The following is a 26,443-nucleotide window of genomic DNA, read 5'->3' as shown; positions in this document are numbered from 1 at the left end:
GTGCTCATTGCTGCACAGTATCTCAATAACGCATCCCAGCGAGGAGGTGTAGCTTAATATTCATCCACCCCTTCCCAAGGGGGTAGATGTGTGAGAGGGTTTTTCTTTCAACATTGATGTTTTCCTGTGTGTATGTGTGGTCATGTTTATAACCAGCATTAATGCCTGGCACGATGGGCAGTGGAGCCAAGAGCAAAGAAACAGAACATAAATTTTAGTATATCATAAACCTTATCACAGTCCTGTCCAGCACTGCTTTTTGATGGAAGCCAAAAATTTAAATTGAGTGCAAGTGACCCAAGTCTGAATTTATACATAAACATGAAATGTAATAAGACCAAATATTTAGGGGCCTGTACAGCATTTTAAACAACTAACCAATAGACATCAAGTTTCAATAAAACATTCATTTTGCGTAGGCCAAAATATGGCTTTTGTTTAAATGGATGAAACAGGCAGGAAGAGAAAATGATACATTTTAAAGGATGGTGCTGAATACTTAAATACTCTTTTTCAGCAGTGGGATCACAATAAGTTGTTATGTGGCTTTTCATCAAGAACAACCCTGGGATGAAATGCCTGGGGCATCTTTTAAAGTCCTTTGATGCCACAGTGGGATTTTGTTGTTTTTTTTTTTTTGAGCTATATCTGTGTGTTTTTCAGGTTCTAGGCAAGTTCTTACAAAATGTACTCATAGTGTCAATGCAATTCTTACATTTTTAAAAGCCATCACTAAATTTAGCACTGGCTGCAGGGAAAACCTTCCATCGCTGCTGGTCGCTCCGGTTTGTGTTCACTCTGTGCTTCTGTCCCACAAAGAAATCAAAGAGCAGAGCCAGCTCTGCAGACTTATTGCTGGGGTTGCATGATGCTTAATTACACATCTCCTCCCTCCGAGGTGCAACAAGTGAAATGAGTGACGCGATCCTCTGAGCATCTAGTTTAAAGAATACGTGGGATTAGGTGAACATAGCAACAAGCAAAATGACAGATTCCTCTCCAAACCTCAACCTGGGATTGGTCCACAGACCAGTATAACATCTTATGGCCAGATCAGAAGTAAATCCACAGTTTTGCTTCTTGTGCAGTGTTGGCCAGAGACTTCGGTCTGTCGTTACACTTGCATCCCTCTGGTCAGCGAACTCTTCCAAGTCCAAGGCTCAGTTACAGCACAGCTTTTTTTGAAACACCATCGCAGTCTGGAGTTCTAAAATTACTAAATGTGTTCTCTCCCCATGAGGTAACTGTACTCACTATTAGGAATCTGCATGTAAAGGTTGATTTGATTTTGTTTTCCTAATTTTAGTTTCTCTCATTGGATCTCATTGATGTAGTACTTGGTCAGGGCTGCCTCTGCTTTTGAGCGTGTAACTTCTCTTTGTGCCTTTGGGTGTAATGGACTGAGCTCCACCATTTTTGGTCTGAAACACCTTCCTACGGCTCCAAGCTGCTCCTTTGCCCAGTCAATGAAGTATTGACACTGAGCTGACAGAAGCACATCCATCAAGGTCTCACTAGTGTTACAGCCCATGTTCTTGTTTCACCAGTGCTCCAGTTCATGTTGCTGTAATTGAGCTGCTTGGGTGGTTATTTTTCAAAGAGAAGAGTTAAATCCTGTCACCTTTATAAGCAGGAGTGGCATGGAGGAGTTGAGCTGCCCTTGTGGGGGATCTTTAAGCCGTGCCGTGAGCTGAGCACCTGAGCTGGGGTGAGAAGGAGGCGACACGTTGTCCGTGTCACCCCGCACAATCAACCAGAACCCCCTGCTAACCCGGAATGTACGTACAGAGAGACCAGGGGTATTTCTGGGCTCGAAAGCCTGAAGCCCTTGATCCTGCAGACTGTCAGTGAATGTGTTAGCCAAGACCTGTGATTTCTAGAGGGACTTGGATGCCCGTTGCATGAAATGTTGGGGAATGGGGTAAAAACTTCCTCAAATAAACAGCTCCTGAAAGGACCATGCTGCCTCGAAACAGGATTCAATCAAAGACGTTTTTTATTGGACCTTTGCTTATTTAATAGATATATGCATGAAACTTGAGAGAGTTGACATAGGCATTTTATTTATGCTTATAAATATCTTATTTATGCTGATAAATATCTCCAGGGTGGGTGTCAAGAGGATGGACCAGACTCCTTTCAGTGGTGCCCAATGACAGGGTGAGGGGCAACGGGCACAGACTGAAGCACAGGAGGTTCCATCTGAACATGAGGAGAAACTTCTTTGCTGTGAGGTGCCAGAGCCCTGACCAGGCTGCCCAGGGAGGTTGTGGAGTCTCCTTCTCTGAGACATTCAAACCCGCCTGGACACGACCCTGTGTGATCTGCTCTGGTGACCCTGCGTTAGCAGGTGGGTTGGACTGGGTGATCTCCAGAGGTCCCTTCCAACCCCAACCAGTCTGGGATTGTGTGATTTTTAAGTATATTCTTTACACTTGTTAGGAAGATGCCATAATATTCTCGTTTTCCCCATTGGCCTGTGTTCTTCCTCTTGGCTTCCAGATACCTACTAGGGCTTAACATTCTCAATATAGTGTTTACTTTTCTAAGGATTTTTTTACTATGTCTGCCTTTTCTCTGTAACAAATGAAATCCAGGAGGGAGCTCTTACAGCATTCAAAAGACCAGTCCTCTGTAGTTTGGTAGAGCTATCACATGCAAAACCAAAGCTGAGCTGTAACCTCAACCTAATAGGGTCTCTGGATACAGCCGTGTAATTTTAGTCTGTTAGCTGGCACCATTCATTTCCCGTATCGGTTGGAAATACTGGAATTATTAACTCTTTCCAGTCTACTGCCAAAGTGTACATGGTGCTTTTCATACACTGTCTTCAAATTCTGTGGCTTACTTACTTGGGAATGGTCCTGACAAGCGTTCACCTGACATTGTGTTAACGTTTTGCACTCTCAGTTGTGTTTTTATTTGGCTCTGCTGATTTGCTGCCATTAACAAAGTTGTCCAGTACACGGCATATTATGCTTATCCTGGTAAATGTCTGATGAAGTAAATAGTGCTGTAAAAGGATATAAATGCAGCCTGTATTCTCTAGCACAGAAGAGGTGCAAACCTGTCAAGGGACACAGTTTTCAGTTCTTGCTCTGCAAGTTGTAGAGTTGTGACCTTGGGACGAGTCTGATTCCTCATGTCTTGCCCAGTGATGGCTGGGAATGGCTGTTTGGACAGGTCAGGATGCCCAGGCAGTGAAATCCTCCCCCTGGGAGCTGGCAAATGCAGAAGGGATTTGACACAAAAAATCAGAGCTGGGCTCTGCCTCAGAGTTTAGGGGTTAACCGTGGCCCAGGCTCCCGACCGGGCGCCAGAAATTCTGGAGCTCAGTCCCTGAGTGAGGTGGTGCCGCTGCTTCTCTGGGGAACTTGAGATGAGAGTTGAGCAATGAGACACTAGAAATGAGGGTTTGGCTTTCACCAGCAACGAAACAGCCCCAAAATTGTAACTTGCTTGGCAGTTTGTGGCTAAACAAAGTGCTGGCTTACTGGCTTTTCCCCTTAGTTTTTTTTTTTTAAAAAAAGAGAAAAATAGGCACATTTATTTTGATGCTGTTCATAAAACAGAATTTAATTTTAGACAGTCTCTGGAAGTGAGATGTGCTCCTTGTTTACTAAGCATCTTTGTTATCCCAAGAACAATTTACTGTGGTTGTACCCAGAGAGGCAGAACCTTGCACATGTGTACAGGGGTCCTTGTTTCTGTAAAGAAAGCAAACACTATGGAATTTCCCTTTTTGCAAGCAGAGAAAAACAAACAAAGAAACGAAAAACAAACAAAGAAACGAAAAACAAACAAAGAAACAAACAACAAACTGTTTAAGGTGTGAGCCTAGTGAGTCTTCCACTGAAACATGAAAGCCTATGCTGTGGTAGGTGCTTGGAACTTAGTGTGGTTCAATATTTCTGTTAAATTTATCTGATCATTTTGACCTGTCTGCCCTGTCACGTATCCAGAATTGTTACATAGCTTCAAGCCATTTGTGTCCCTAGAGTTTAATTCCTAGTATAGATGGTAGTGCAACTCATTATTTATTTTTGCTCCTTTAGTGATGCAAAACATAACATGTATGAGGAGGAGCATCTGTTATTTGCTAAGGATGGTGATGTGGCCCAGCCCTTTCAGCTTGTTAATGTGTGTGAATTCCCAGTACCCTGGTACCTCCGCAGTGGCAAAAGGATAAATTTATTCACAGGGTTTGGAATGCTGTTTGCTTGGGCTTGTACTTTCTGGGCTTAAAGATCCTCGTCACGCAACACACCCACATTAGATGATGAGCATCCCCTTGGTTGTCCAGCCCACGGTGCTGCCAGGGGTCTGTGCCGGCAGAAGCGAGCGGTTAAATGCCCCGAGCTGTGGGATGGAGCTGTGCCGGGTCGGGTGGGCTCCCACATTGCCTTGTTTACCTTGGCTGCTCATGATATTCTCCCTACGTTCCTCATGGAAGGTTCCATTTTTTTTTTTGCAAGAGGGATGAGCTCATTTGTTTAAATGAAAAAAAAGAAAAAAAAAACCCACGCAGCCGTTCTGCTTATTAATCCTCTCTGCAATCATCCCGATATGCACAACTTGCCTGTTATTAAAGGGAAATGTATGCACGGCATCCAGTGCACACGTGCATTTGCATTTCAAATCAGCTGAGTCAACACAATATAATGGTCCTGCCTGTAGGTCCTTAGGGAGCCACAGTAGCTGACAATGTGTGCTTAAAGGGAGGGTCTGCTTTTCTTCTCCTATTTTTTTTTTCTTTTTGAAGCCAGTTTCAACAGCCAACGTGCTAGAGGCGCTTGCACCGTAGCTGCTTGGACCACTGATGTTTAGCAGATGATTAGCCTGTCACAGTGGCTGGGATTTTATTTTTTTTAATAAATACTGTTCATCTGGACCAAAAAAAAAACCAAAAAAAAAACTGGCAACAGTTCAGAGAAGAGAAGCTGCTGCTGAAGTGTTTCTGCTTGTGCTGCCACTGATGCGAGCAGCTGTTCCCATCTGCACTGCAGCATTGCAGGCTCTGCACAGCCCGAGCTGCCGGGGCTCCTCGCTGGGGGGATTTCGGAGGAACCTGCCCTTGGTCGCATCCAGCACCCACGGCGGGGCTCGCTGAGGATGGGCGGCTCGCAGTCCCTGCAGCAGGCACAGGCGGGTGGCCTGAACCGGGAGCCGTCAGAGGCCATGTAAGTGTGATTCCCTTTGCTCTCTCCTCTTGGCTTTTTTTTTTTTTGCTCTCTACCGCTGGGCCTTTCCGCACTTAACCTGTGCGGTGCGTTAAGGAGATGACTTTTGTGTCTGAGGCCTTTGTTTAGTGCTAATTGCGTTCAGCTGGAGACATAGTTAAGGTTTTGCTGAATATTGCAGGTTGTATTTTATAATGCGTTCTAGCACGAAGGCAACATCGCCTGCACTGACCGCCTCGATTCAGTTGTGTCGAGCAATACTGGGTACCATATGTTTTGTCTTTTTATGTTTTGGATGCGTAATCAATCAAACACAATGACCATTTCCAGTGAACAAAAAACACCCTTTCTCCCCTCCCAAACCCACCACCTCTGTGTTTTCTATTTAAAACGCACAGCATGGAGCTGCATTGCACTGGTTTTTTAGAGCTGCTTTTTGCTTTTCTCTATACAGATACCGTTTTTCAGGTCCGACACCCTTGTCAGCATCCATCCCTGTCATGGTATTATATCCTCTGATGAATCATGAGCAAGGTGTCCTTAGATCTTCTCTCACTAGAGGCCAACTCTGAAAGATTCATTGGGGGGGAAGGAAGAAAAAGGGAACAATTATTGCTTATTCAGAACCAGTTATCACTTTTTCAGATGGCTGAATGATACAGGGAAGTGCACAAATATGTATGTGCGTGCAGAAACAGCAGAGTCATTTCCAATTTGTAAATAGGATTTTGTCATTTATTGGTTGAGGATTTATTGGTTTATTAGCCAACAGTCTTTTCTCCCTGACCCTCCACCCCAAACTCCTAAGCTGGCTTGCCAGGACATGGGCCTTCCCGCTGAATGGATTTCAGAAGATTTGCCTTGTCTGCTACTGTCATTTCAGTTACATGAATCACATTTATCTAACATGTCTCAACACCGAGTTCATGTCTGATCATATATTTTGGTAAGTTTTAGGTATGTATTCACTAGGACTAGTCTATAACCAGCCTCATGTAGGTCTCTTATTTTTTTTTTATTTATGTAATGTCTGCTTGTTAAGGTAGATCTGATTAGAGTTGAGACGTCATTTGTATGTTTGAGATAAGTGCTTCAGAGCCACTGGGGAATGATAAGGCAGTAACAGATAGTTTTGCCTCTATAATAGGCCTTATAAGTAGGTATGTGCTCCCTATTGTCATATTCCAGTACATCAGCTGCTCGCTTTGCTTGATACTGTCTTGTTATATTTGTAAGATAGAGGCCTAACAGCATTTCTGCATCCTTTGTTCCTTTGATGTGTAGCTTCACCAATTAAGATTTTTTTCTGTATAGTTCCGTCTTATATAGTACTGACATTCCTATATTTAGCATCTATTTTAATGATATGGTGGAAGAAACGGACGGCTCATTATCTTTAAAGTGCTGTAAATTACATTTTCATCTGCACAAACTGGTGTTGATTATTAACAGTGATCCAAGCACTGGGCAATAAAAGAGATATAGCTAAAGCAGGGTTCAGTGGTTTTTAGCTATAATTTTCACAGCCTTTTAAGAATGTGTTCTGTTGGAGAACATATTGATAAAGGTGTGTATATATATGTATATATTTGGGAAGCACATGAATAAATTACATTGTTATCTCTTTCAGTGACTCCTTTTATATATAAATATATTCATCTTTTGCTGTTAGTCATTCCTATGGGATTTCATTATGAGGTTTTAAGGCCCAATGTGATCAACAGAGACACTTTTAGCACAAGTGTCATTCAATAACTCATGTCCTTGGGAAGAGTTTGCGAAAGACATTACTCGTCTTCTATTAAATAAATCACTAAGAGTGTGTGCCGTTGTCTTCATTCCAACTACAATGCCTTTAAAATAAGGTAAGTATGGAGATATTTCTTCATCCTCAAGGAAGTATGGGCCCGTTTTCCCAAAACATGAACCTCCTCATAGTATGTCATGGTAATCAGTTCTGGTCTGATGTTTTGATTTTGTATCCTAATAACTATTACCAACACTTTTTAAAATGAGGTTACATTTAACTTTGCACGCACAAGCAAATTTCTTAGTGGCAGCGATAGTTCAGAGGCAAAACCATCTGGCCATGTCCCAGGCGAGTTGGGTAACTGGCCGTACAGCTACAGCGTCCCCAAAATCATCATTTTCACCATCAGCAGAGGCCAAACACTTAATGGAGACGGCTTCTGTACAAAGGGAGAGCCAAGCTGGATTTGGCTGACCTGAGTTCATCAGATTAGAGGGGTGTAAATCAGAAATCATTACTGGAATAGATTCATGTTAGTGTCAAAACAGTATGGAGACAAATTCCTTAAATAGCTCCTGGTTTCAGAGTTCCTTCAAAGTGTCCGATGACGGACTTCTTTGCTAAACACTAGCAAAAGTTATAGGAAGAAATTGATGGTAGAATCAATGCTGAAAAGGGCTCTAGGTTAAGATTTTAGGGTGTATCCATAGTTAAATGTTCTCTTTTTGCATGTGTATGCCAATTTCCCGATTTTAATGTAAATTTCTTTCAACAAGGATAAAAGTATTTGTGATAAAACCAGTATTGATACTGACAGCCTGGGGTATTCTGTTGTGCATTGTCAATTGTTAGCAACTCAGTCACTGGCAATAGACAATTGCCTTTTTATTTAAAGAAAAAAAAAAGTCAATTTTGAATGATGAAAAAGGGAAAACCCAAGGGAAGCCCGTGACAATAAAAGTTAACTGCAGATAAAAGTGGTGTGTCATGTGCTTTGCAAATTGCAGCAGGCACCCTGGTGCTCCCAGATTGAGCTAAATCAAGGGCACGTTTCAATCAGATAATAGGAATGGACTCGCTTGAAATAAAAGCAAATGGCAGGCTGATGATGTTTAGTGTGCATGAATTTGCTCAGGTGCACTCGTGACGGTCTCCTGGCGTGCGCTGTTTGTGCTGTGCTGAATTCAGCTCGCCAAGCGGTATCACCTGTATATCAGTGGGTTTCTTTTTCATGCTAATATATTTCTATCTGTTGGTAAACTTTTTGAATATGAGAAAACTGGAAATGCTGGAAGGTTTTGAAATGTTGGTAGCTCTTAGCCAGTTGTCATCTCTGGATCATTTTCTTTCTCCGATGGAAAGGGTTCCTTTCTCCTGCACCGGAACCACACCTTCCTTTTGTGGAGCATTATGCTCACTGTCTTGGCAGCAACCGGGCAGGATTTTGACATTTAATGCCCACTTCTTGATCAGCCAAAGGGCTGATGCTGTGTTATTTCTGCCCATCAGGCGCTCTACATGCTGCGTCTCTAACATTTTCATCCCTTGCCAATCCAAGAGGAAAATGACTGAAGCCTGAGCCAGCTCCCATTGAAGCTGATGCTGAAATGCCCACTGACTTCGGTGGGAGCTGGGTCAGGCTCCAAGAAAGAAATGGAATGTTACTGATCATTGGGAGCAGGCCAAGACATTGGTGCCCTTGTGGGTTGTTTTTCAATATTTCTTCTGCTGCACGGGTTTTTTTGTTTGGTGGGTTTTTTTTCATTTGTTTGTTGGTTGCTGGAAAGACTCAGAAAAACATTAAACTGAATTGACTCGGCCTTATGCATCAGAGATGGGATTAGCTCTTCTGTGTGTACACATGAATATATCAAAGTTATCTGTGCGTGCACACAAAAACGCAGCCCTTGCTTGCTACCACATTTTTTCATTTTCCTCCCAAACTTAAAAGAATCCACTGTATGGTTCTTCAAAGTTTGAATGAAATCAGTCTGCTGAAACATTTGCAGAGTTTTATATGCTCTTACATAGGAATATCGTCCTAATGAATATATACATGGAAGAGTGGGATATATATATTAAAAGTATTGAGAAGAACTTAGGTCTTGGGAAGAGGGGAGGCTTCTGTTACTGAACTGGTATTTAGTCTGAGTTAATCAGATAGTTCTGCCTGTTGTCAGCGTTCTGCGTAAATTTGTTTTCTTCTTATTGACAGTCATCAGTAAGGATCTCCATCAATAAGCAGAGCATACTCTGTCTACTGGATTTGTCTACTAAATAGGGCGAATTGCTGCAAGACATGGGGGTGTTTTACGTAAGAGAAAATGGACCAGAAGTAACAAGCGAATTCTTCTGTCAAGCTCCCCTATCTCTTATTCCAGCCTCCCTTATTTGAGCCCAAAGGATCTCACTGCTGAAGTCAATGCAAGTGTTTCCTTTGATATGAGAGGTTATTACATCAACTGCTACATCTGTCACTAGAAGTAGGCAGGTCACCTTTAGACTTGAAAACAAAATGAAAAGACCCCAGAATCACTCACCCTTCTATTAGCAAGGCGTGCCCCACATCTGGCAAATACGTGTTTATTATGAAGCGCCCTATAGCGAATGGTGTGCCCTATGCCGTGCATAGTGGGGCTGCTGTCATCTATTATGTACTATGACATATGGGCAAATTGGAAAATACAAACTGATGTGAAGTAGTAAAAACATGAATGAAAAGCTGTTCCTGCACATGCTTTGTGACTGTCACTTGTAGTCAGATTGTTTTCCCTGCCTGCTTTTGCTTTTTGCTTTGCTTGACCCAGCAGTCAAAGTAGCTGCTTGTTAAATTTAAATCAAAGATGCTCTTCAGTCCCGTGTGTTTCAAGAGGTAATAATCTGGGTGCTTTTAATGCGTCTCTAGCATGATTATAGTACATAGAAAAGTGGTTTTGTCTATTATAAACACATTTCCTTTGTTTTGAGACCTTACACCTATAGAGAGTTTTTGTAGTTGCTTATGTCTTAGGTACCATTTCCTTATCCATCTCTGATGCCTTGTAAGGATTTAGCTGTGTAACAAACTTCTTATTTGGTACAAGTAAGCAGACTTGTCAGTGGCAAAAGGCAGAGTTTTAATTATAGCTAGAACTTCAATGCAGTTTGCATTTTCTTTGAGAAAGTGGGCGTGTTTGCTGTAAGATACAAACAAATATATTTTCTGCTATGGTAAAACTTCTAAGAAAAAAAGTTGTCATTTCCCTTCAGATCCTTAAATGCTCTGGAGCAACCATCTGAATTTATTTGCTATCATGTTTTGTCTTCGCTTTAGCACCAGAGATCCAGCTTAATGGGGAAAAAAAAAATTGAATTAGTTTCCTTTTTCCACCACATTCTGAGGTTTCAAATGTTTCTTTTAAGGCACCTTTTGGCCTGAGAGCCTTCATTGATTTTGCTACCGGATGAGATAGTAAGATGCCTCCTTAGCTCTAGAAACCTAAGTGAAGTTTGCAATGTAGACTGTCCAAACGCATAGCATGTGAGCTGAATTTTGTTTTAAGGAACTGTGTATTTCCCTGGGACAGACCTCAGGGTAACTGTAGGGCTCTATTAATGTTGTTTGTTGCTTCCCCCCAGTTCACAGAATCACAGAATCACAGAATGTTAGGGATTGGAAGGGACCTTGAAAGATCATCTAGTCCAATCCGCCTGCCAGGGCAGGAACACCCAGGTGAGGTTACACAGGAAGGCGTCCAGGCGGGTTTTGAATGTCTCCAGAGAAGGAGAATCCACAACCTCCCTGGGCAGCCTGTTCCAGTGTTCCGTCACCCTCACTGAGAAGAAGTTTCTTCTCACATTTAAGTGGAACCTCTTGTGTTCCAGCTTGAACCCATTGCCCCATGTCCTATCACTGCTTGTCACCGAGAAGAGCCTGGCTCCATCCTCGTGACACCCACCCTTTATATATTTATAAACATTGATGAGGTCACCCCTCAGTCTCCTCTTCTCCAAGCTAAAGAGACCCAGCTCCCTCAGCCTTTCCTCACACGGGAGATGCTCCACTGCCTTCAGCATCTTTGTGGCCCTGCACTGGACTCTCTCCAGCAGTTCCCTGTCCTTCTGGAACTGAGGGGCCCAGAACTGGGCACAATATTCCAGATGAGGTCTCACCAGGGCAGAGTAGAGGGGAAGGAGAACCTCTCTGGACCTACTAACCACCTCCCTTCTAATACACCTCAGGATGCCATTGGCCTTCTTGGCCACAAGGGCCCAGTGCTGGCTCATGGTCATCCTGCTGTCCACCAGGACCCCCAGGTCCCTTTCCCCTACACTGCTCTCTAATAGGTCATTCCCCAACCTATACTGGAACCTGGGGTTGTTCCTGCCCAGATGCAAGACTCTACATTTTCCCTTGTTATATTTCATTAAATGAAATGCCTGCCACAGCTCCTCTCCCTCTGCTCCAGGGCTGGTTGAGGAGATGGATGGGTACTGGGGAAGCCTCTTGCTTCCCAGAGAAAGAACTGGGGCTTTTGGTTCCATGGGGATGGAAAGTAAACTTTGGGAAAATCTGGGGCATTCCATTGCTTTGATTTTCGTTAAACAGGATCCTTAGGGTTCGGTTCAAATTTACAAGATGTTTTTTTTCTAAACAAAAGATGCTTGTTTCTAGGGCTAAATATAGACCAGATTGTATCTGAATCTTAGTAGTCATTAGAATCGCATAAATTCCTGCTTTTGAATTTTGATTTCCTTCAGCACAGAAACTTGCATTTATTGGTCTTGCTAATAACAGTTCATTGCTCTTATTAGGAAAGAGCCCAGTGTTGCGCTAGGAAAAGGGTTTGGTTGCTAAAGGAGGAGGAGGATGAGCAAGGAATTAGAATCCTTTTGTTTAACTTCCCAAGTGCAGGACTGTCCCCTCCCAAAGCGGGAGCCTGGGAAGGGAACTTGGGTGTGTTGTCCCTCACCCAGCAGAGCTGTGGGCAGCACAGCTGGATTCCAGCTGCCGAGGTGCCACCGCACATCAGGGATTGCTCTTTCCAGCTCGCCGTTGTGCTGAGTCGGCACTTCCCCGCGCTGGGCGTTCACGCAGCGCCCACCCAAAGGGAGGATTTGATTGTGCTGCCGAGAGCCGGAGCATCGCGGGGTGCCTGCCGGAGAGGTGAAGCTGGAGTCAGTGAGAAACCTCCCGGCGTTACACCGGCAGAAGGATCACACCCACCCCCAAGTCAGAAAATGAAATTATTATAGCCCCATGAGAGGAGATGTTGTTATTAAGAGGTTGAGATTTTTTTTTGGTTGTTAATAGGTTGGGATTTATTTTTTTTTTTGTGCTTGGCTCCTTTTGCTTCCTGGCCCCATATCTGTCTATACAGCTGCTTCACATGTTGAAGTAGAGGAATAAGGTTAGTGAGGATCTGTGTGAAGCCCTGCGTGGCTTTACGGAGGTTTGCAGGGGTAAAAGAGGCAGAATATGGAGCAGGTTGGGGGCAGAAGGACTCTTTTTTTTTTTTCTCCTCTTTCCTTTTTAGCAAAGGGACTCCCTGCCTCACTGCTTCTCCACCCTCCGTGTAGTCCTTATCTCCTTTCTGTAATGAAGGGCCATAAGCATTGCAAGAACAGTGTCTTTCCACATGCTTCTCCAGATAAGCTGGTTCCCCAGGGATATTACGGGTGTCGTATATTCGTTTTTGCAGTTCACAGTTGCTGTTTTGTCCCCAGGTCCTGCGTTTGAGTGGTGTGGCTGAGCAGAGCTGCAGCTCCAGCAAGCCTTGTTGCATTTTAAAAGGTAGTTCCAATAAACAAAAGCCATTTTGATCCTATGGCTCTGATGAATTATTGATTGTTTTCCCTTGAAGCCATGGCATGAGGCTGTGTAGCGGTGAGCACAGGCACATGGATGCTTTCCAAGGAGGTAGTTAACAGGCGGTTGTTTTACTGGATTAAAACTTTAGAGCTTGTTACCAAAGGCGAAGGAAAGGTATTAAATACTTAAACATCACTTCCTGATTCAAATACCAATCCTTAACCTAGTAGGGTGAATAACTGCAGCACTGATTGGGGTTATTATGTATTGACCGATTATAACTGTATTTGCGGTAACAATTTTGTGCCTTGGATATTGAGGTAGCCTGCATCTTTATGGTTTCTTCTTATCTCTTAAGAGATTTATGTGTTTGAATGTTTAGCAGCCTCTGGTGATTTAGGGACACATGAGTATTTTTGCTGTTGTGATGCCTGAAGACGAGTGCTTTTAATTAAATGGTGTTTTCCTGTTGTTCCTCCAAGAATGAAGCATCTGCCGGGAAAGAGCATATGGATTAAAAAGATGTTCAATGCTGGGTCCTGTTTCTGTTACATAGATGTTTTCATTATTCAGACTAAAGCCAGTAAAAGGGAAAGCAGGCTGGCCAGAAAGGATGGGGGTTCGTTTCATTATTCATTTATATCAGCAGTGTTGAAAAAACATACCCTGTTACATCTCAGGAAAAGCAATAAAAAGGAAAAAAATTAACATGATTGAAGGCAGTATGGGGAACTTCTTGTTAATCGGTTAGAAAAATGATTTAAGTAGTTTGAGGTGCTGCTCTAAGTATGTCATGTTATATCCCTCAGTCTTTTTTGCTTCAGATGTGGCTTCCCACAGCTTGAGACGTTTCTTTCTGGTGGCTGCGTGAAAGCAGGAAATAGCTTTTGTTGGGGGAGTGTGAATTTGGCTCCTGCACAAAATGCTCTCAAAACGACCGATTAAACAAGCAGAAAGAGCAGGAAAAAATAATTCCTTCTAGCCATATAAGTGATGGTAGGTAGGAAGATTACTTATAGTGGAAGAGGTAAAAAAACCAAAAATCAACATTATTTTTAGTGATTTTGGTCTTTTAATTCTCCTCCACTGCAGTTCTAATCCTGTTCTCCAAATATAACCATCCCATGAGGAAAAATTGGCCTTTTTATAGTAAGTGATTAATGTTTAAGGGATTCTTAAGTTTCTCTTTGCAATCCGTACTAGAAGACACATTTCCAACCTGATCTGTGTGGTTTGGATGACATGCGATGTATTATTTTCTGTTGCTAAAGCCCCACACAGCGATTTGAAAATGGACACGTTATTTTCAATATTTTAAATCAGATTCTTGTATCTCAGCTCAGACACTGTGTTGCCCAAGGACTTGGCGTTGGAGGTTGGATGTTATCGGAAGAGCGGTGGAGTCGCTCAGTTGAGTTGCATCAGCAGCACGTGTAACTGAGCCGTATTTACCCATTCACACCAAATTTGCGCTGGTATAAATCATTAACACTCCAGCTGAACCATCTGAGATGTGCCGGGCAGCGGAGGACGTTACACCCTTGGGCTCATGGCGTGGAAGGGGAGCAGAAATGTGCACAAATGTGCACGGTGCAGAATGATCTTCCTCCCTTGTGTCCCTAAATTAAACCTCGTGCCTATCACGACACATCCCTTGTGGGCCAGGAGATATCACCTTCAATGTAATAGTGATTATTTTTCTAGGGAACTGTGTTTTCCGTGGGTCTTGTAGGAATATTTATGCCGAAATAATATGAAAATCTTTCTCTGGAGGGGAGTGCCTGCCCTGCTTTCTGCACACGTCAGTGTCATTATGAGTTCTTGTGTAATTGCGTTGCACTAAAGTAGGTCTTTGTCGTTTCGGTGGAATGGGATTTATTTGATAAAAGCTTTATTCTTAAGTGAGAACTGCAAAGGATGCTTCTCTGCAGTGTTGGAGCTCAGGCCATAAAATGAACACGTGACATTTATCCTGCTCTTATTTTGGGCAGAATACCTCTGCTGAGCAAGGAACTGCGGATGGCTTTGTGGAATATTACTTTTGCTGCAGAGACCCATGAATACAAGATACAATTCCTATTTAAACCGTCCCACTATGATTGGATATGTTCTTTCACAAAAAAACCTTTTTAAAAAAATTGCTATCTGCTTTTCTGTCCTACAATATTGTTTTTATTAGGGTTTTAATACATCAGAAAGACAGCAGGATAAAGAATGAAGAAACCCAGGAAATTAACTTCAGCCCAGTTCAGGGATTTCTTCTATAAAATTATGTCAAATTGCTGTGATTAAAGAAGCTGGAGTTGTACCTAGTTTTCATTGACCCATACCCAGTTTTAAAGGAAAAATAAAGACAATATATAGGCCAGCAATGATGAGCGCTATAAAGTAAGACTAAAATTATTCGCCAGCATTATTAAGATGAAATAATACTGTGATGAAATGATGGTTTTGTTTTGATGATCAGGCTTTGCAAGTCAGAAATCTATAAAATATGGCACCAATGTCGCAATTCAGGTGAGTAGCACAAGGTGTAATTGCCTTTTCTGGTATGCACATGATACATATTCCGTGCATATGGAACAGACCCTCAGAGACCAACACGTTCTGGTTTTCCTGTGGCTATCTTGAGGCTACCAAATATTGTTTTATTTTCTCTGCAAGGCTTGATTCTCACCTTGTGTGTACAAATCAGTAGTAATGTTCCAGTGGTGCCAGCAGGAGCTGCATGTGAGCTGAAGACAAGATTGGTGATCTGAGTGGCTCCATCTCAGCATCCTCTTCTTGTGACCCGTTTTGTGGTTTGTGTCCTCACAGAATAGCTTTGTTGTGAATTTATTTAATCATAGGATAGATGATCTTGTCACTGAATACCCTTACAACAGTGTGAGGGAAGTCCATTAATAGTTAATGATCAGAAATATGTCCGTAAAGGAACTGTTCTGTAAATGGAGCCCGGTGACATGGAAGTGACATGTTTGTACCTCTCCTGGCTCCTGACTCAATGTGAGGGTCAGATCCAGCTCTGAGAACATTCCCCATGGGACAGAGGCAGCAGATGGCTCCCAGGGGTCCCCAAAAGTCACCCACATTGGTAGGCAGGCCAAGGTTACTGCTTTTGCGCTTCTCTGGGCAAACCATTTTCAGACCTGTCTGCGCTGTTGAATTCTTTTGAGGAGTTCTATCATTTCAATGGTGTATTTTATTAGAGAGAAGGGAAGTGTTGTTTGTGAGGTTAATGCCAATCACCATTGGCGGTGTTTTTTGGTACCATGCATTTTGTAGATCCTTGGATGCTAGGTTTCAAAGACACTAAATATTTAATACCTGCAATAACCAGATAAGTCTACGATGGTATCCACATTTTCTATACCTTGCTGTACGAATTTAATATTAAAATTTAAAATCTGTATGGATGTTTTATATTCAAAAGATGTAGGTGAACAATGACATAGCTAAAAATCATCATGTTAAATCATCATGTTAAAAGAAGCTAATTATTGCAGAATGTCGTGTTAGCTGGAAGCCACTAAGCAGACAAATACTGTACAAAAAATGATAGCATACGAAGTTGACACATCTTTGCTATTATCCTAACCTGGTGCTGGGATGAAAAAAATGACCTTTTGTTGTAGCTGTAGAATATTCTTGGCCCTTGTGAGCAGGCCCTCGGGTCAGCTAATGGCTGCTGGCCTAAATTGGTAAATCGATCTCCAGGAAAGGAATTACCATTTGGGCTCTCTTGGTGGGTTTGAATTATGATCCAGAGCTGTACTTTTAAGCGTTTGAAGGAGGAAAAAAAAAAAAAAAAAAAAAAAAAAAGAGGAAAAATTATCTGTTTCTCTGTATTAAAGATTTGTGTAACTGTGATATGCGTGATACCACAAGGCAAATTATAAGAGATTGTCTGTTACTGAATTTTATATAAACAGAAGAAAAAAAAAAATCCTCAAAGATAATTTGTACCAGTAACAGTGACTTTATCTCCTTTGGACTCTGGATACATCCACAGCAAGATGCTGTTTGTGTCATTAAGAGATCCCAGCCCAGAATAAGGCAGATAAGGCAGAATTCAGGTGGATGCAGAACTGAGCTGCCCAGGACCATGTACGTGCAGCAGTTCAGTGGCAAAGTTGAGTAGAATTGATCTTCTGTCTGGAGAGATGTATTGCTGAAACATCTTGCCTCAGGCTTCTTTTTTTTGTTTATTTATTTTTGATTTTTTTTTTTTTTTTTTTAAATAAAAATCACATGGAAAAATCAGTTTAACCATTGAAAATGACACCAGGAAATCTGAAAAGGTTTCGTCAGACTGTTTACAGCGGAAGGGCTTTGACTGAAATTAATGTGCATCTCTGAGTGCTTTTCCTCTCTGGCTTTAGAAACTCTGAAGCTTGAAGTTACTGAGCGTCTTCTCAGATGTGTCAGCCTGTGTGGCTCCTGCCAGTTAGTCTGTGTTCCTGCTTAAGGAAGGTGCAAACCAGATCAACCTCAGAAGTACACAGCCAGACCTGCCTCCCTGGTTCCCATCTCATTGGTAAACCAGCCCTGAATTATTCATGCAGGTTTTATGAGGATCTTATCTGAAAATCGATGGAGGTGACAATACAGAACTCATTCCTCCTTTTTATTTCCAGCTCATCTCTCAATGGGATTTACAAGAATGAAAACCAAAATTCATCTTCAGTACTAAATTGAACATTGTAAGAAGTTGCTTTTTTTTTTTCTTTTTCTGATTTAGATTCCTCTCATGGTCTATGATAAATTGTTCAGTAAATACCAATGTGAAATTTGGACCTTAACATTTTGATGTAACAGATACAGATGCTTTGGAGGGCCAGGTCTGATGGAATCTGTGCATTAGCACATACCGGTTCCAGATTTGCTCCCTTACACCCCTCCATAGGAAGGGATGCTGCTGACCTCGTTCTTTGTCTCAAAGCCCTGCTTTTTAGTTTATTTTGTATATCAGATATCCCCTTCATTCCCGTGGAATAAATCCGGAGCGCACACTTGCGCTGGTTATACTGCTGTAGTGTAAGTATTAGAAGAACCCGAGATAGACGGCAGGGCTCCCAAAATAGCTGAAGGCCACAAACTGCTTTTTAATGAACCGCGTTTCCAGGTGACAACTGGGGTGACCTCACTTCAGTGGCTGTTGTGCCTGAAGAGGGCAGACAGGGAGGAGAGGCAGTGGAACGAAGAAATCTCATTCTCGCTCACTGAGCGCTTTCCAGCTACGGTGACCAAAAGGCAATTTTTCATTCTGAAATCAGGGAGGACTTAAAATTATAAACATCTGTGGTTTACGAAAGAAGGTAATGTAACTTATGAGGCTGGATTTCCTCGAGGCCAAAGGTGAGGAGGAGAAGTCAACCCTAGTGACTCCCTTCAGTATTTCCTCCGGAGATTTATTTGCCAGGCTGGGCAAGACTCCGAGTTCCCAGACGAGAGCAGGAGTGTTCCTGCTCCGCAGGCTGATGCTGTGTTGCCTGGCTGGATGGATCGGGCTCGTTCCATTCTTGCGATTCTCAGTTCTCCCCTGCTTCTTTCCACCATCTCTATGTGTTGCATTTACTGTTTACTGGCATCTTTCAAGGTGAAAGAGATGGACTAGAAGAGTATTTCTAGTCACTTTGTACTCAATTACTATCATCATTCTGTAGCTTCTACAATCTTTTTATGTAACATAAGCAAAGGATACAGATGGAAAGATGTGAAATATGCTATGAAGGCAAGCTCCCACTAGTTTCCCAAGCTGGCTAAAAGGACATATGAATGTATATTCCTTCCTATAGCCTTTACATTCTTGCTACCCCACAAACTAGTCCTGCAGACTTGGACTCTGCACTTGCATGCTCCTTCTTCTTCACAATGTGATGGGCTGGAGCCAGCAAATGAGTTCTCCATCTCTAAAACCCATATGCCCTATCTCACCCTGCTTCGTCCTTGGCTGGATCTTCAGAATAACATTCTAGATGATCAAAGGACAAGAGGAAATGGCCTCAAGTTGTGCCAGGGAAGGTTCAGATTGGATATTAGAAAAATTTCTTCATGGAAAGGGTTGTCAGACATTGGAACAGGCTGCCCAGGGAAGTGATGGAGTCACCATCCCTGGAGGGATTTTAAAGACGTGTGGGTGAGGCTCTTAGGGACAAGGGTTAGTGCTGGATTTAGGTTGTGGTTGGACTCAATGATCTTAAGGGTCTCTTCCAAGCAAAATGTTTCCATGATTCGGAGGGCTTTTCCTTTTGTGAGAACCTGCCCACAGCTGGATCTGTGGCGGCTGCTCCTTGCGCAGTTGAATTGGTGCCGATTCTCACGGCGTATCGCAATTTGGCAATCTGTTTTACACCGTGAACTTCACGGCAGCATTATTTTCTTTCTGTGTATTCCGTGTCTTTCTCAGAGAAAAGACATTATGAATAGAACTGGCTGAAATATGTAATTTCCTTTTCACAGGAAATCCTGTTGTTCTGGGAAAATCTTTACTGACCATTTGAAAGTAGGACTGTGGTCTTAAAAATATCCTATGCAAGAGAGACCATCCATATTTTCACTAAGGAAAACTGACACAGGATCTCATTTTTCCAGGATATATGTAATGTAGACCTTGGAACGTAGTCCTGGTATGTGCTTCCAGGCTTTATGCTCTCTCCCAAATCCCAGGCTGTGACAAAGGACGTTTTTCTGGTATTCAGCTTCCCTTCATATTTCTTTGTTAAATACTGTATTTTGCTAACATGATTGGTCCTCGTAAAAGCTCGGCAGCATTTGGATTATGGTTAAGATAGTTCTTACTGCTGCTTATGTAGGGCGTGCAGCTGAAAATGAGGAATATTGCATCAGAATCTCCTGGGGACTACTAAATTTATTAAAATTTGTGTTATAAAATTATATTTAATTCATATTATTAATTATATTATTAAAATTTATGGTTGGACTTGATGATCTTGAGAATCTCTTCCAACCAAAATGATTCTATGGTTCTATGAAATATTAGCAAAACAAAGCCGTGTGCTGGAGCTCAGGCACCACAACTGTCTGTCCACAGACTCGGGAGGTTCTCCAGCCTGGAAGCTCATACAGCGAACAAAAAAGAAGACATTTCTCTTTACTTCAAATGCTTATGCCCACCTCATCCAGGGAAGGGACCAAATGAACAAAGGGAGCTCCTTTAAAGGGGTGATGAACATGCAGTCTCTCCATCATTTAAAGAAGGACACAGAACTGCTCCATCAAGCCAGTTTTTACAAAGCAGTTACAAATGTACATAGGACATGAAAATAGAGATTTTTTTTTTACAATTTCAGTTCTATTACATGTCTATTTACTGCATACGTTACGTGTATTATACAGACGCTTTGGAAAAAAGGGGTCTAAATGTGTGTAACTGTTATTGTTTCAGTATTACAGAGCAACGCTTTGGGTTCAAAATGCAGTAAAACACTAATTAAGTACAGCGCAATTACAGAATTATGTGAAGGCCCGAGAGATATGAATTACCTTTCATTTTGTTCGTTTGAATAATAACTTTCTAGGTTTATTTTTATGACACAAGAAACACGGATCTACTGGGAAAATATCACACGACTCAGTTTCTTTTTGATTCTTCAACTAAAAAGTTTCCTGAACCAGGTCTATGGAAGGAAGAGAAAGTGTTATTTTGTTAAATACCTATTGTGCGGCTTTATTTACAAAAGCTCTTTGTTTGCAGCTGTTCTTACACTTAAAATATTTTGAACTTAAGACACGGTGCATCTTTGAAGGAATATAATTTAAAATGCTGCAGCCTACCTCTTCCAGTTTGTCTGTTCTGCGGCCTGATGAATGAGAATGGTTTAAGCAATGACACCGAGAAGGTATTTTGAGGAGCTGCAGCAATAATCAAAAGCCAGACACACTATTTTAGAGCAGTTCCCCAGGCAGTCACGTAAGTTTGGGGAGAAAAAAAAGTCTCCAAAAATCCCCAAGTAAGGCAAATATTCAAAGCAATGAGCTCGTGGGGCTTTGGAGGCAGCCGGGGGGATTCGGGTCCCCTGTGCTCCTCGAGCTGTCGGGGTGACACCGGGGTCTTTTCCTCCCCAGCTCGCCCAAGGCTTTATGCTGCAATAGACTTAGGCAAATGTAATGGAATGCAAATCCTCTACTTGTACTTCTGCTGACATCGAGCTGCTTAAATTAATCACGAGCTTCAAGAAACCAAACAGAATCCGGCAGCTCGGAGTTATCTTTTAACTTGAACAAAATGAGAGGAGTCTTTGATTCAGGGTGGCTTGTTGAGTGCTTCTGGGGGATGAAATGGCTTTTAATTTCATGGCAAATTTTGTCCCCTTCACTCTGGTGTGGGGGATATGGGCATAGAATCACTGGAGACAGGGAAATCAGTCCTGTCCATTAGGAAGCTGTCATATTCAATTAACTTTATTACAGCCCAGCAGTAAAAATGTGCATCTGACCAACAGAAATGCTTCTTGAACATACATTGAACATATGTTCAGCGCATATTGAAGGTGACGCCATGGTTACTGCATTCCTTGCTCCCAGAAAAAGGCTTTGAGAAGAAACGTTTAAAAACTAAAATTTGGTCTCAGTTTGGTTTAAGAACAAAAAAGATCTATAGTTTTCAGATCTAGGAGGACAATTTCCTAAGGCTGTACCCATGTAAGAGCAAATTGCATGTCCTTTTGTGCTTTGGATCTTCACTTAATGTTTAGGTTACCCATCATTTTGTACAGTTGCTGCATTTCAAGCTTGTGTTTCATTTGAATGGCCCCATTTTGGTGCTGATGTTTTCTTGCTGGGTTTTTGTGCCTGTATGAGCACACGGTGTTAGGAAAGGACTATCGATAATACCTGGACCCTGTGCATTTTACATGTCGTCTTAACTTGTGTAACAAAGCCACACACTTACTGTTGGAAAAGGGTAAAATTCTATGGTAAAACTCTGCTAAAAGTAGAATGTAGTGTTTCCGTAGGAGCAGGATGCACAAGGATTTTCAGCACCTCAGGTATCTCTGTGTTTGGTTTCTCACCTGTGGGAGCACACACAGAAATATGATGCTATTTTAGACAAACTTTTCGGTAAAGCTATTAAATTATCTTTTCTTTTTTTTAGTTGAGTTAAGTACACTCGTGCCAGGAACAGTTTTGGAGACTAACACTGGGCTGTCCGTGGTGTGTGTGTGGTTGAGCCTCCTTCACACTGGAAAGCAGGATCTGCAGGACAGATTTATTTCCAAGTGTGTTTTTGCTTTTGTAACACAAAGAAGTCTTAAGTGACAGAAAAGCTTATATACGGAGAAGACCGTAGCCATGTTATTCTGCTCTGGAAACCAGACTGCAGTGTAAAATCTCCCTTGGGAAATGCGGAGGTAGCCTGATAGCCGAGGTCGATGCCATCAGCTCAGAAAGCCCTGCATTTCCAAGCAGCCCTGCAAATGTAAATCTTCACTCTGCTCACTTATCTCTCGTTTGATTTTCCCCAGGAGCTCTGACTCTGAAGAAGCATTTGAGACCCCGGAGTCCACCACACCAGTAAAGGCGCCACCTTCACCTCCACAGCCACCCCCCAAAGCAGCAGCGGTTGTAGCAGACGTAGCAGAACAAGAAATAAAACCCCAGCTGCCCTTGGAAGACACAGGTAACGAGCGTGTGAGGGGTGGAACAGGTTACTGAGGAAGGTGGAGCTACAGGGAGGTGTTTGTGTGAGCACAGGCAAGGAACTGATGCTAATAAAATGTCTTCTGGAAGATTAGGTAGTGTATGCTGGGCATTATTCATACTGGGAGGAAAAACCCTGTCGCCTCCTGGAATAAAGTGTTGAACAATGTGACCATAACATTTGATAAATAATAAAGAAAAGAGGAGCTTTCTAGAGAAACCTTTCTTCCTTTTGAATCAAACTTCATTCCCTCTTCTCAGAAATATGGGATCTTTACAGAGGCTGATGAGCAGAGAAAAGGTGTGAGATACAGGTTCAGGTACCTGGGTGAGCACCGTTAGCAGTGACTGTTAACAGGATCTTTTTTTCAAATATATTGTCACGTGAAACAGAAGTTGAACAGAAGACTCATTAGCACAAGAGAAATACTTATAGTAGCTTTATAGAAGGAACATGGGGGAATGTGTGAATGCATGTATAGTATACATACATAAAAATGGTTACGTACTGGGAAAATAACCTTTAAAAAGGGAATATCATGTTTAAAAAAAAAAAATCCTTTCCATAAAAAAAAATGTTCTTTATTCTCCAAACTGAGTAATGGAATACGAGGGAGTTGACAGCACTCCACTAGCCCAAAATAGCTTTGTTTGGGCTGTCAGATGACAGCTCGAGAGTTTAAGATTGAATTCCCCATTATGCTGTCTATTTTCCGTCTGAAAGTCTAGTCATCTTGATCACCTGGCTAAGTTATGTAGAGGTAATTTTACTTTAAGCAGACAAAAGTTCACTGGCATTTCATTTGGAAAGATGTGTGGCATTGCCAGGCAGTGTTTTAAAGCTCCTGTTTCCACGGTAGAAGTGGGTGCACTTGGCAATGGACAATGTCTGTGGCTGGTGCGTGTATTATAAAGGCTGTCAAGCTTTGATTTAATCCTTGTGACAAATAAGTCTTGCAAATGTCTCAAGCCACCTAACACATTTCTGGGACTTATGCATTAAGAAACGCTCTTTAAGATCATGATTCATGATACAAGTTTATAAGAAGCTAGAAAGACGTTCAACAAACTGATTCCAGAAAATAAAAATGAAATACTGAGATGTCCTGATGCTTTCCTTTCTGCTGTTACAGTTCTGTCTTCATTGTAGCAAACATTACTCATTCTTCATCTTCTTTCCTTTCTCTAATCTTTTGCAATCTAGCGATTGCAAAATAAGTGCTGAGAGAACAAAGGAACGCATATGCTCAACAGGATTGGAGTGTGTTTTTAATTACTGCAGTAGATTATCTTCAAGCCCTTGATTACACATGTGCTTCCCTGGCACATGAGATTTTTTTCTCCCTACACCCCCGATCTCGCCTTCCTTTCTTTCAGATATTTCTGAATAAAGGTAGGAAACTGAATATATCTACTCATAGCCTGTGTGAACTCTATTGAAGGCCATTGGAGATGAAAACATTTCATTTGCAAATAAGATTTGTCCATGGGAGGCAAGTTACCACAAACTAACAGAGCTATGTTCAGCACTCCAAAATTATGCAAAATGCAGTTATACAACAGGGTAATTTATGTGAGGGAAGGAAGATGCGTAATGCAGAAAAAATTCAAATGTAGGAGGGCAACACAAAGCATTCATTTGTTTTGGAAATCTTTAGAAGAAATTAATAATACTAAGACTATAGCTTAGGTGTTTGTGTCCTCCTTCGGAAATGTGAACATTTCAGTGTTTTGTATTTTATAAACCACTTGAATAACAGTTGTCTTCTAGTTTACTTGCCTCCTGTGGCTGCACACAATGAATGAGTCCCTTTCTCGCGGGTTATGGGCAGTTGAAGCAGAGTTCCTCATTGCTACCATACAGCTAAATAAACAGTTTTCCATTAAAAAAAGGAGTAAGGAATCGGGGCAGCCGGTGAGCCTGGCACACACGCAGGGAGAGGCAGCGACCTCCAGCTGGGCTTCTGGTTCACCACCTGCGAGGCTTTGTCTTCTACATGAGGTTGGGTGGAAGGAGGAAGCGTCGTAAGTTTGTTTTGTTTTTTTTTAAAGGATTATTTCATCTCTATCTGATAATAATTACTTATGCAGACAGTTGCAGTTATGTTGCGTGGTTATCATTAGTGGAACAGCTGGACTCCACTGCTGGAAAGGCAAGAGGAGAGTTTTTAATTAGGTTGACTTCAACGCTAGCTTAATAAATGTGATGAAAGTGAAATATAGCCAGACTCAGCCTGGGTTTGTGCCAGGTCCTGGTGGCGTAAAACCTGCTGCATGGCTCCGGTCCATCAGCAGCCCAGCAGAACTATCTGAGAATGGAGAGGAAGAGGAGTAACAGAGCATGTATGGAAACTATAATACTTCTGAACCCCAGAAACTGCCACTAGTGAGCCCTTCCATTCCTCTGTAAATGCTTCTGGTTGTGGGGAGCGTGGGTTGTATCATTTGCTCGAGGCAAATGACTTTGAGAGTGCTTTTCTTTGAATTTTATTATTACTTTGCTAGTATTTTAAATTATCGTTGCCTGTCTCATCAGCATCTCATAGCAGTGTCCTCTTGTCCCAACCATCTGAGCACCAGAAAGTGACTCAAACCCTTTCTCCCAAATACCCCATATTTCAGGCTGGAAATTCCCCAGTTAATTAATAAATTCTGATTATATACACAGGGGAGACGTGAGAGCTGGAGTCCCCTTCGTGCATTACAGCCGCGGATCAGGAGATGGGAGACCTGGATTCAGGTCCTACTTGTGCCAGGGAAATTAAGGTCAAGCTTTCCAGTAGAGGGATGGTGACCCAGACAAAAACAACCCAATTTTTCAGTAGGAAAACATTCTTCTTCCGTGTTTTTCCTCTTGAAACCTGACAAAAAAAAATTGAAAATAAAGTTTTTAACTGAAGTTTTATCTCAGAATAAATGGCAAAAGTATTTTAGCAGTATTTTTTTTTTTTAAAAAGTATTACTAATTGATTTCATAACTTCAAAGGCATCTCATAATAAGCAAGAACTTCAAATAAATTGTGTTTCAAAATTTCTAGTATTAGGTAATTCCAATTTCCATATGCTATAGGTGAAGTGTACCTGTCTACTGAGTTATTTCATTATAATGGAGTATGTGTGTGCAGCTGTGTGCATTTTCCAAGGATTCCTCTTTGTTTGCTTTTTTCTAGAACAGAATTTAATTTCTTCTGTATTTGCTTTATTAGATCTGTTTATATTGTGGTTTTAAGCCTTTCGAAATAGTGTTTCATTTTGTTTCCATCTCAGCAATGTTAAGGCCTCCTCTTTTCAGCCTTTTGGGTTTCCCACTATTTTAGAGATACTTGGACAAAGAACAAAATGTTCGACTGTCCTATTGCACAATGCAGCTCCACCGCTAGAATAATTTGTTGTAATTTAAAGGGAAAATATTTAAAAATAGCTGGAAGTACTTTATGTATTCTAACCCCGTAATGTATTTTCATTCTTCATACAAGAATAATTTAGCTTTTGAGTCAATAAACTGGTAGCTGGTGCAGATATGTCATTTTCTTTAAAATGTCTTTACAACAAACTCGAAGTTGCCTCCAAAGTTTTTGGAAATGTGTCTTTTTGTGACCACGTCACAGGAGAGCACCCGACCTGCGCTGTGCCAGGAGATGTCCCTTCCTAAGGCTGTAAAAAGATATAAATCCCAATACCCATCTTGATCTAAACCTACGAATGCCTCCTATCCTTTGATATTCAATATAAAGCAGTGGTAGCAATTTAATTAAAATTTTATACCCTTATTAGTGGACAGTTAGGACCACATGTGTGGGAGTTGTTACTGTTCAGACCATTTATGGATCTTTATTTAAAGAAAGCTGAGCTAAGTGAGGCGTGTGTCTGCCTCGCTCTTCCTGAGGGACACTGAAGCTTTACTGGCATGTTGGTATTTTGTAGTGTACAAAAACATATTTCTGTAGTTGACTAGAAGCATTTTTGATTCCTTTTTGTTGATACTAACAACAGAACTTTGTTTTGTTTATCAGTGCAAACACTCCTATAGCATCTTTCTAGCAACTTGTGCTTCTGCTG

General features: G+C 41.7%; 1 protein-coding gene across 13 annotated transcripts in view; it reads left to right on the top strand.

The window, feature by feature from the left end:
- The window catches only part of TACC2 (transforming acidic coiled-coil containing protein 2), a 145,337-nt gene that overhangs the window by 77,717 nt on the left and 41,177 nt on the right, over nucleotides 1-26,443 (top strand). For all 13 annotated transcript variants that reach the window (XM_065639051.1, XM_065639056.1, XM_065639061.1 and 10 more), the window contains one exon: nucleotides 22,210-22,364. In XM_065639051.1, coding sequence (XP_065495123.1) covers nucleotides 22,210-22,364 — 155 coding nt within the window. The remainder of the gene's footprint in view (nucleotides 1-22,209; nucleotides 22,365-26,443) is intronic.

The sequence above is a fragment of the Caloenas nicobarica genome, chromosome 7 (genome assembly GCF_036013445.1).
Source record: "Caloenas nicobarica isolate bCalNic1 chromosome 7, bCalNic1.hap1, whole genome shotgun sequence".
Classification (NCBI taxonomy): domain Eukaryota; kingdom Metazoa; phylum Chordata; class Aves; order Columbiformes; family Columbidae; genus Caloenas; species Caloenas nicobarica.
Note: the sequence above shows the minus strand (reverse complement) of the source record. Positions and strands in the feature narration are given on the sequence as shown.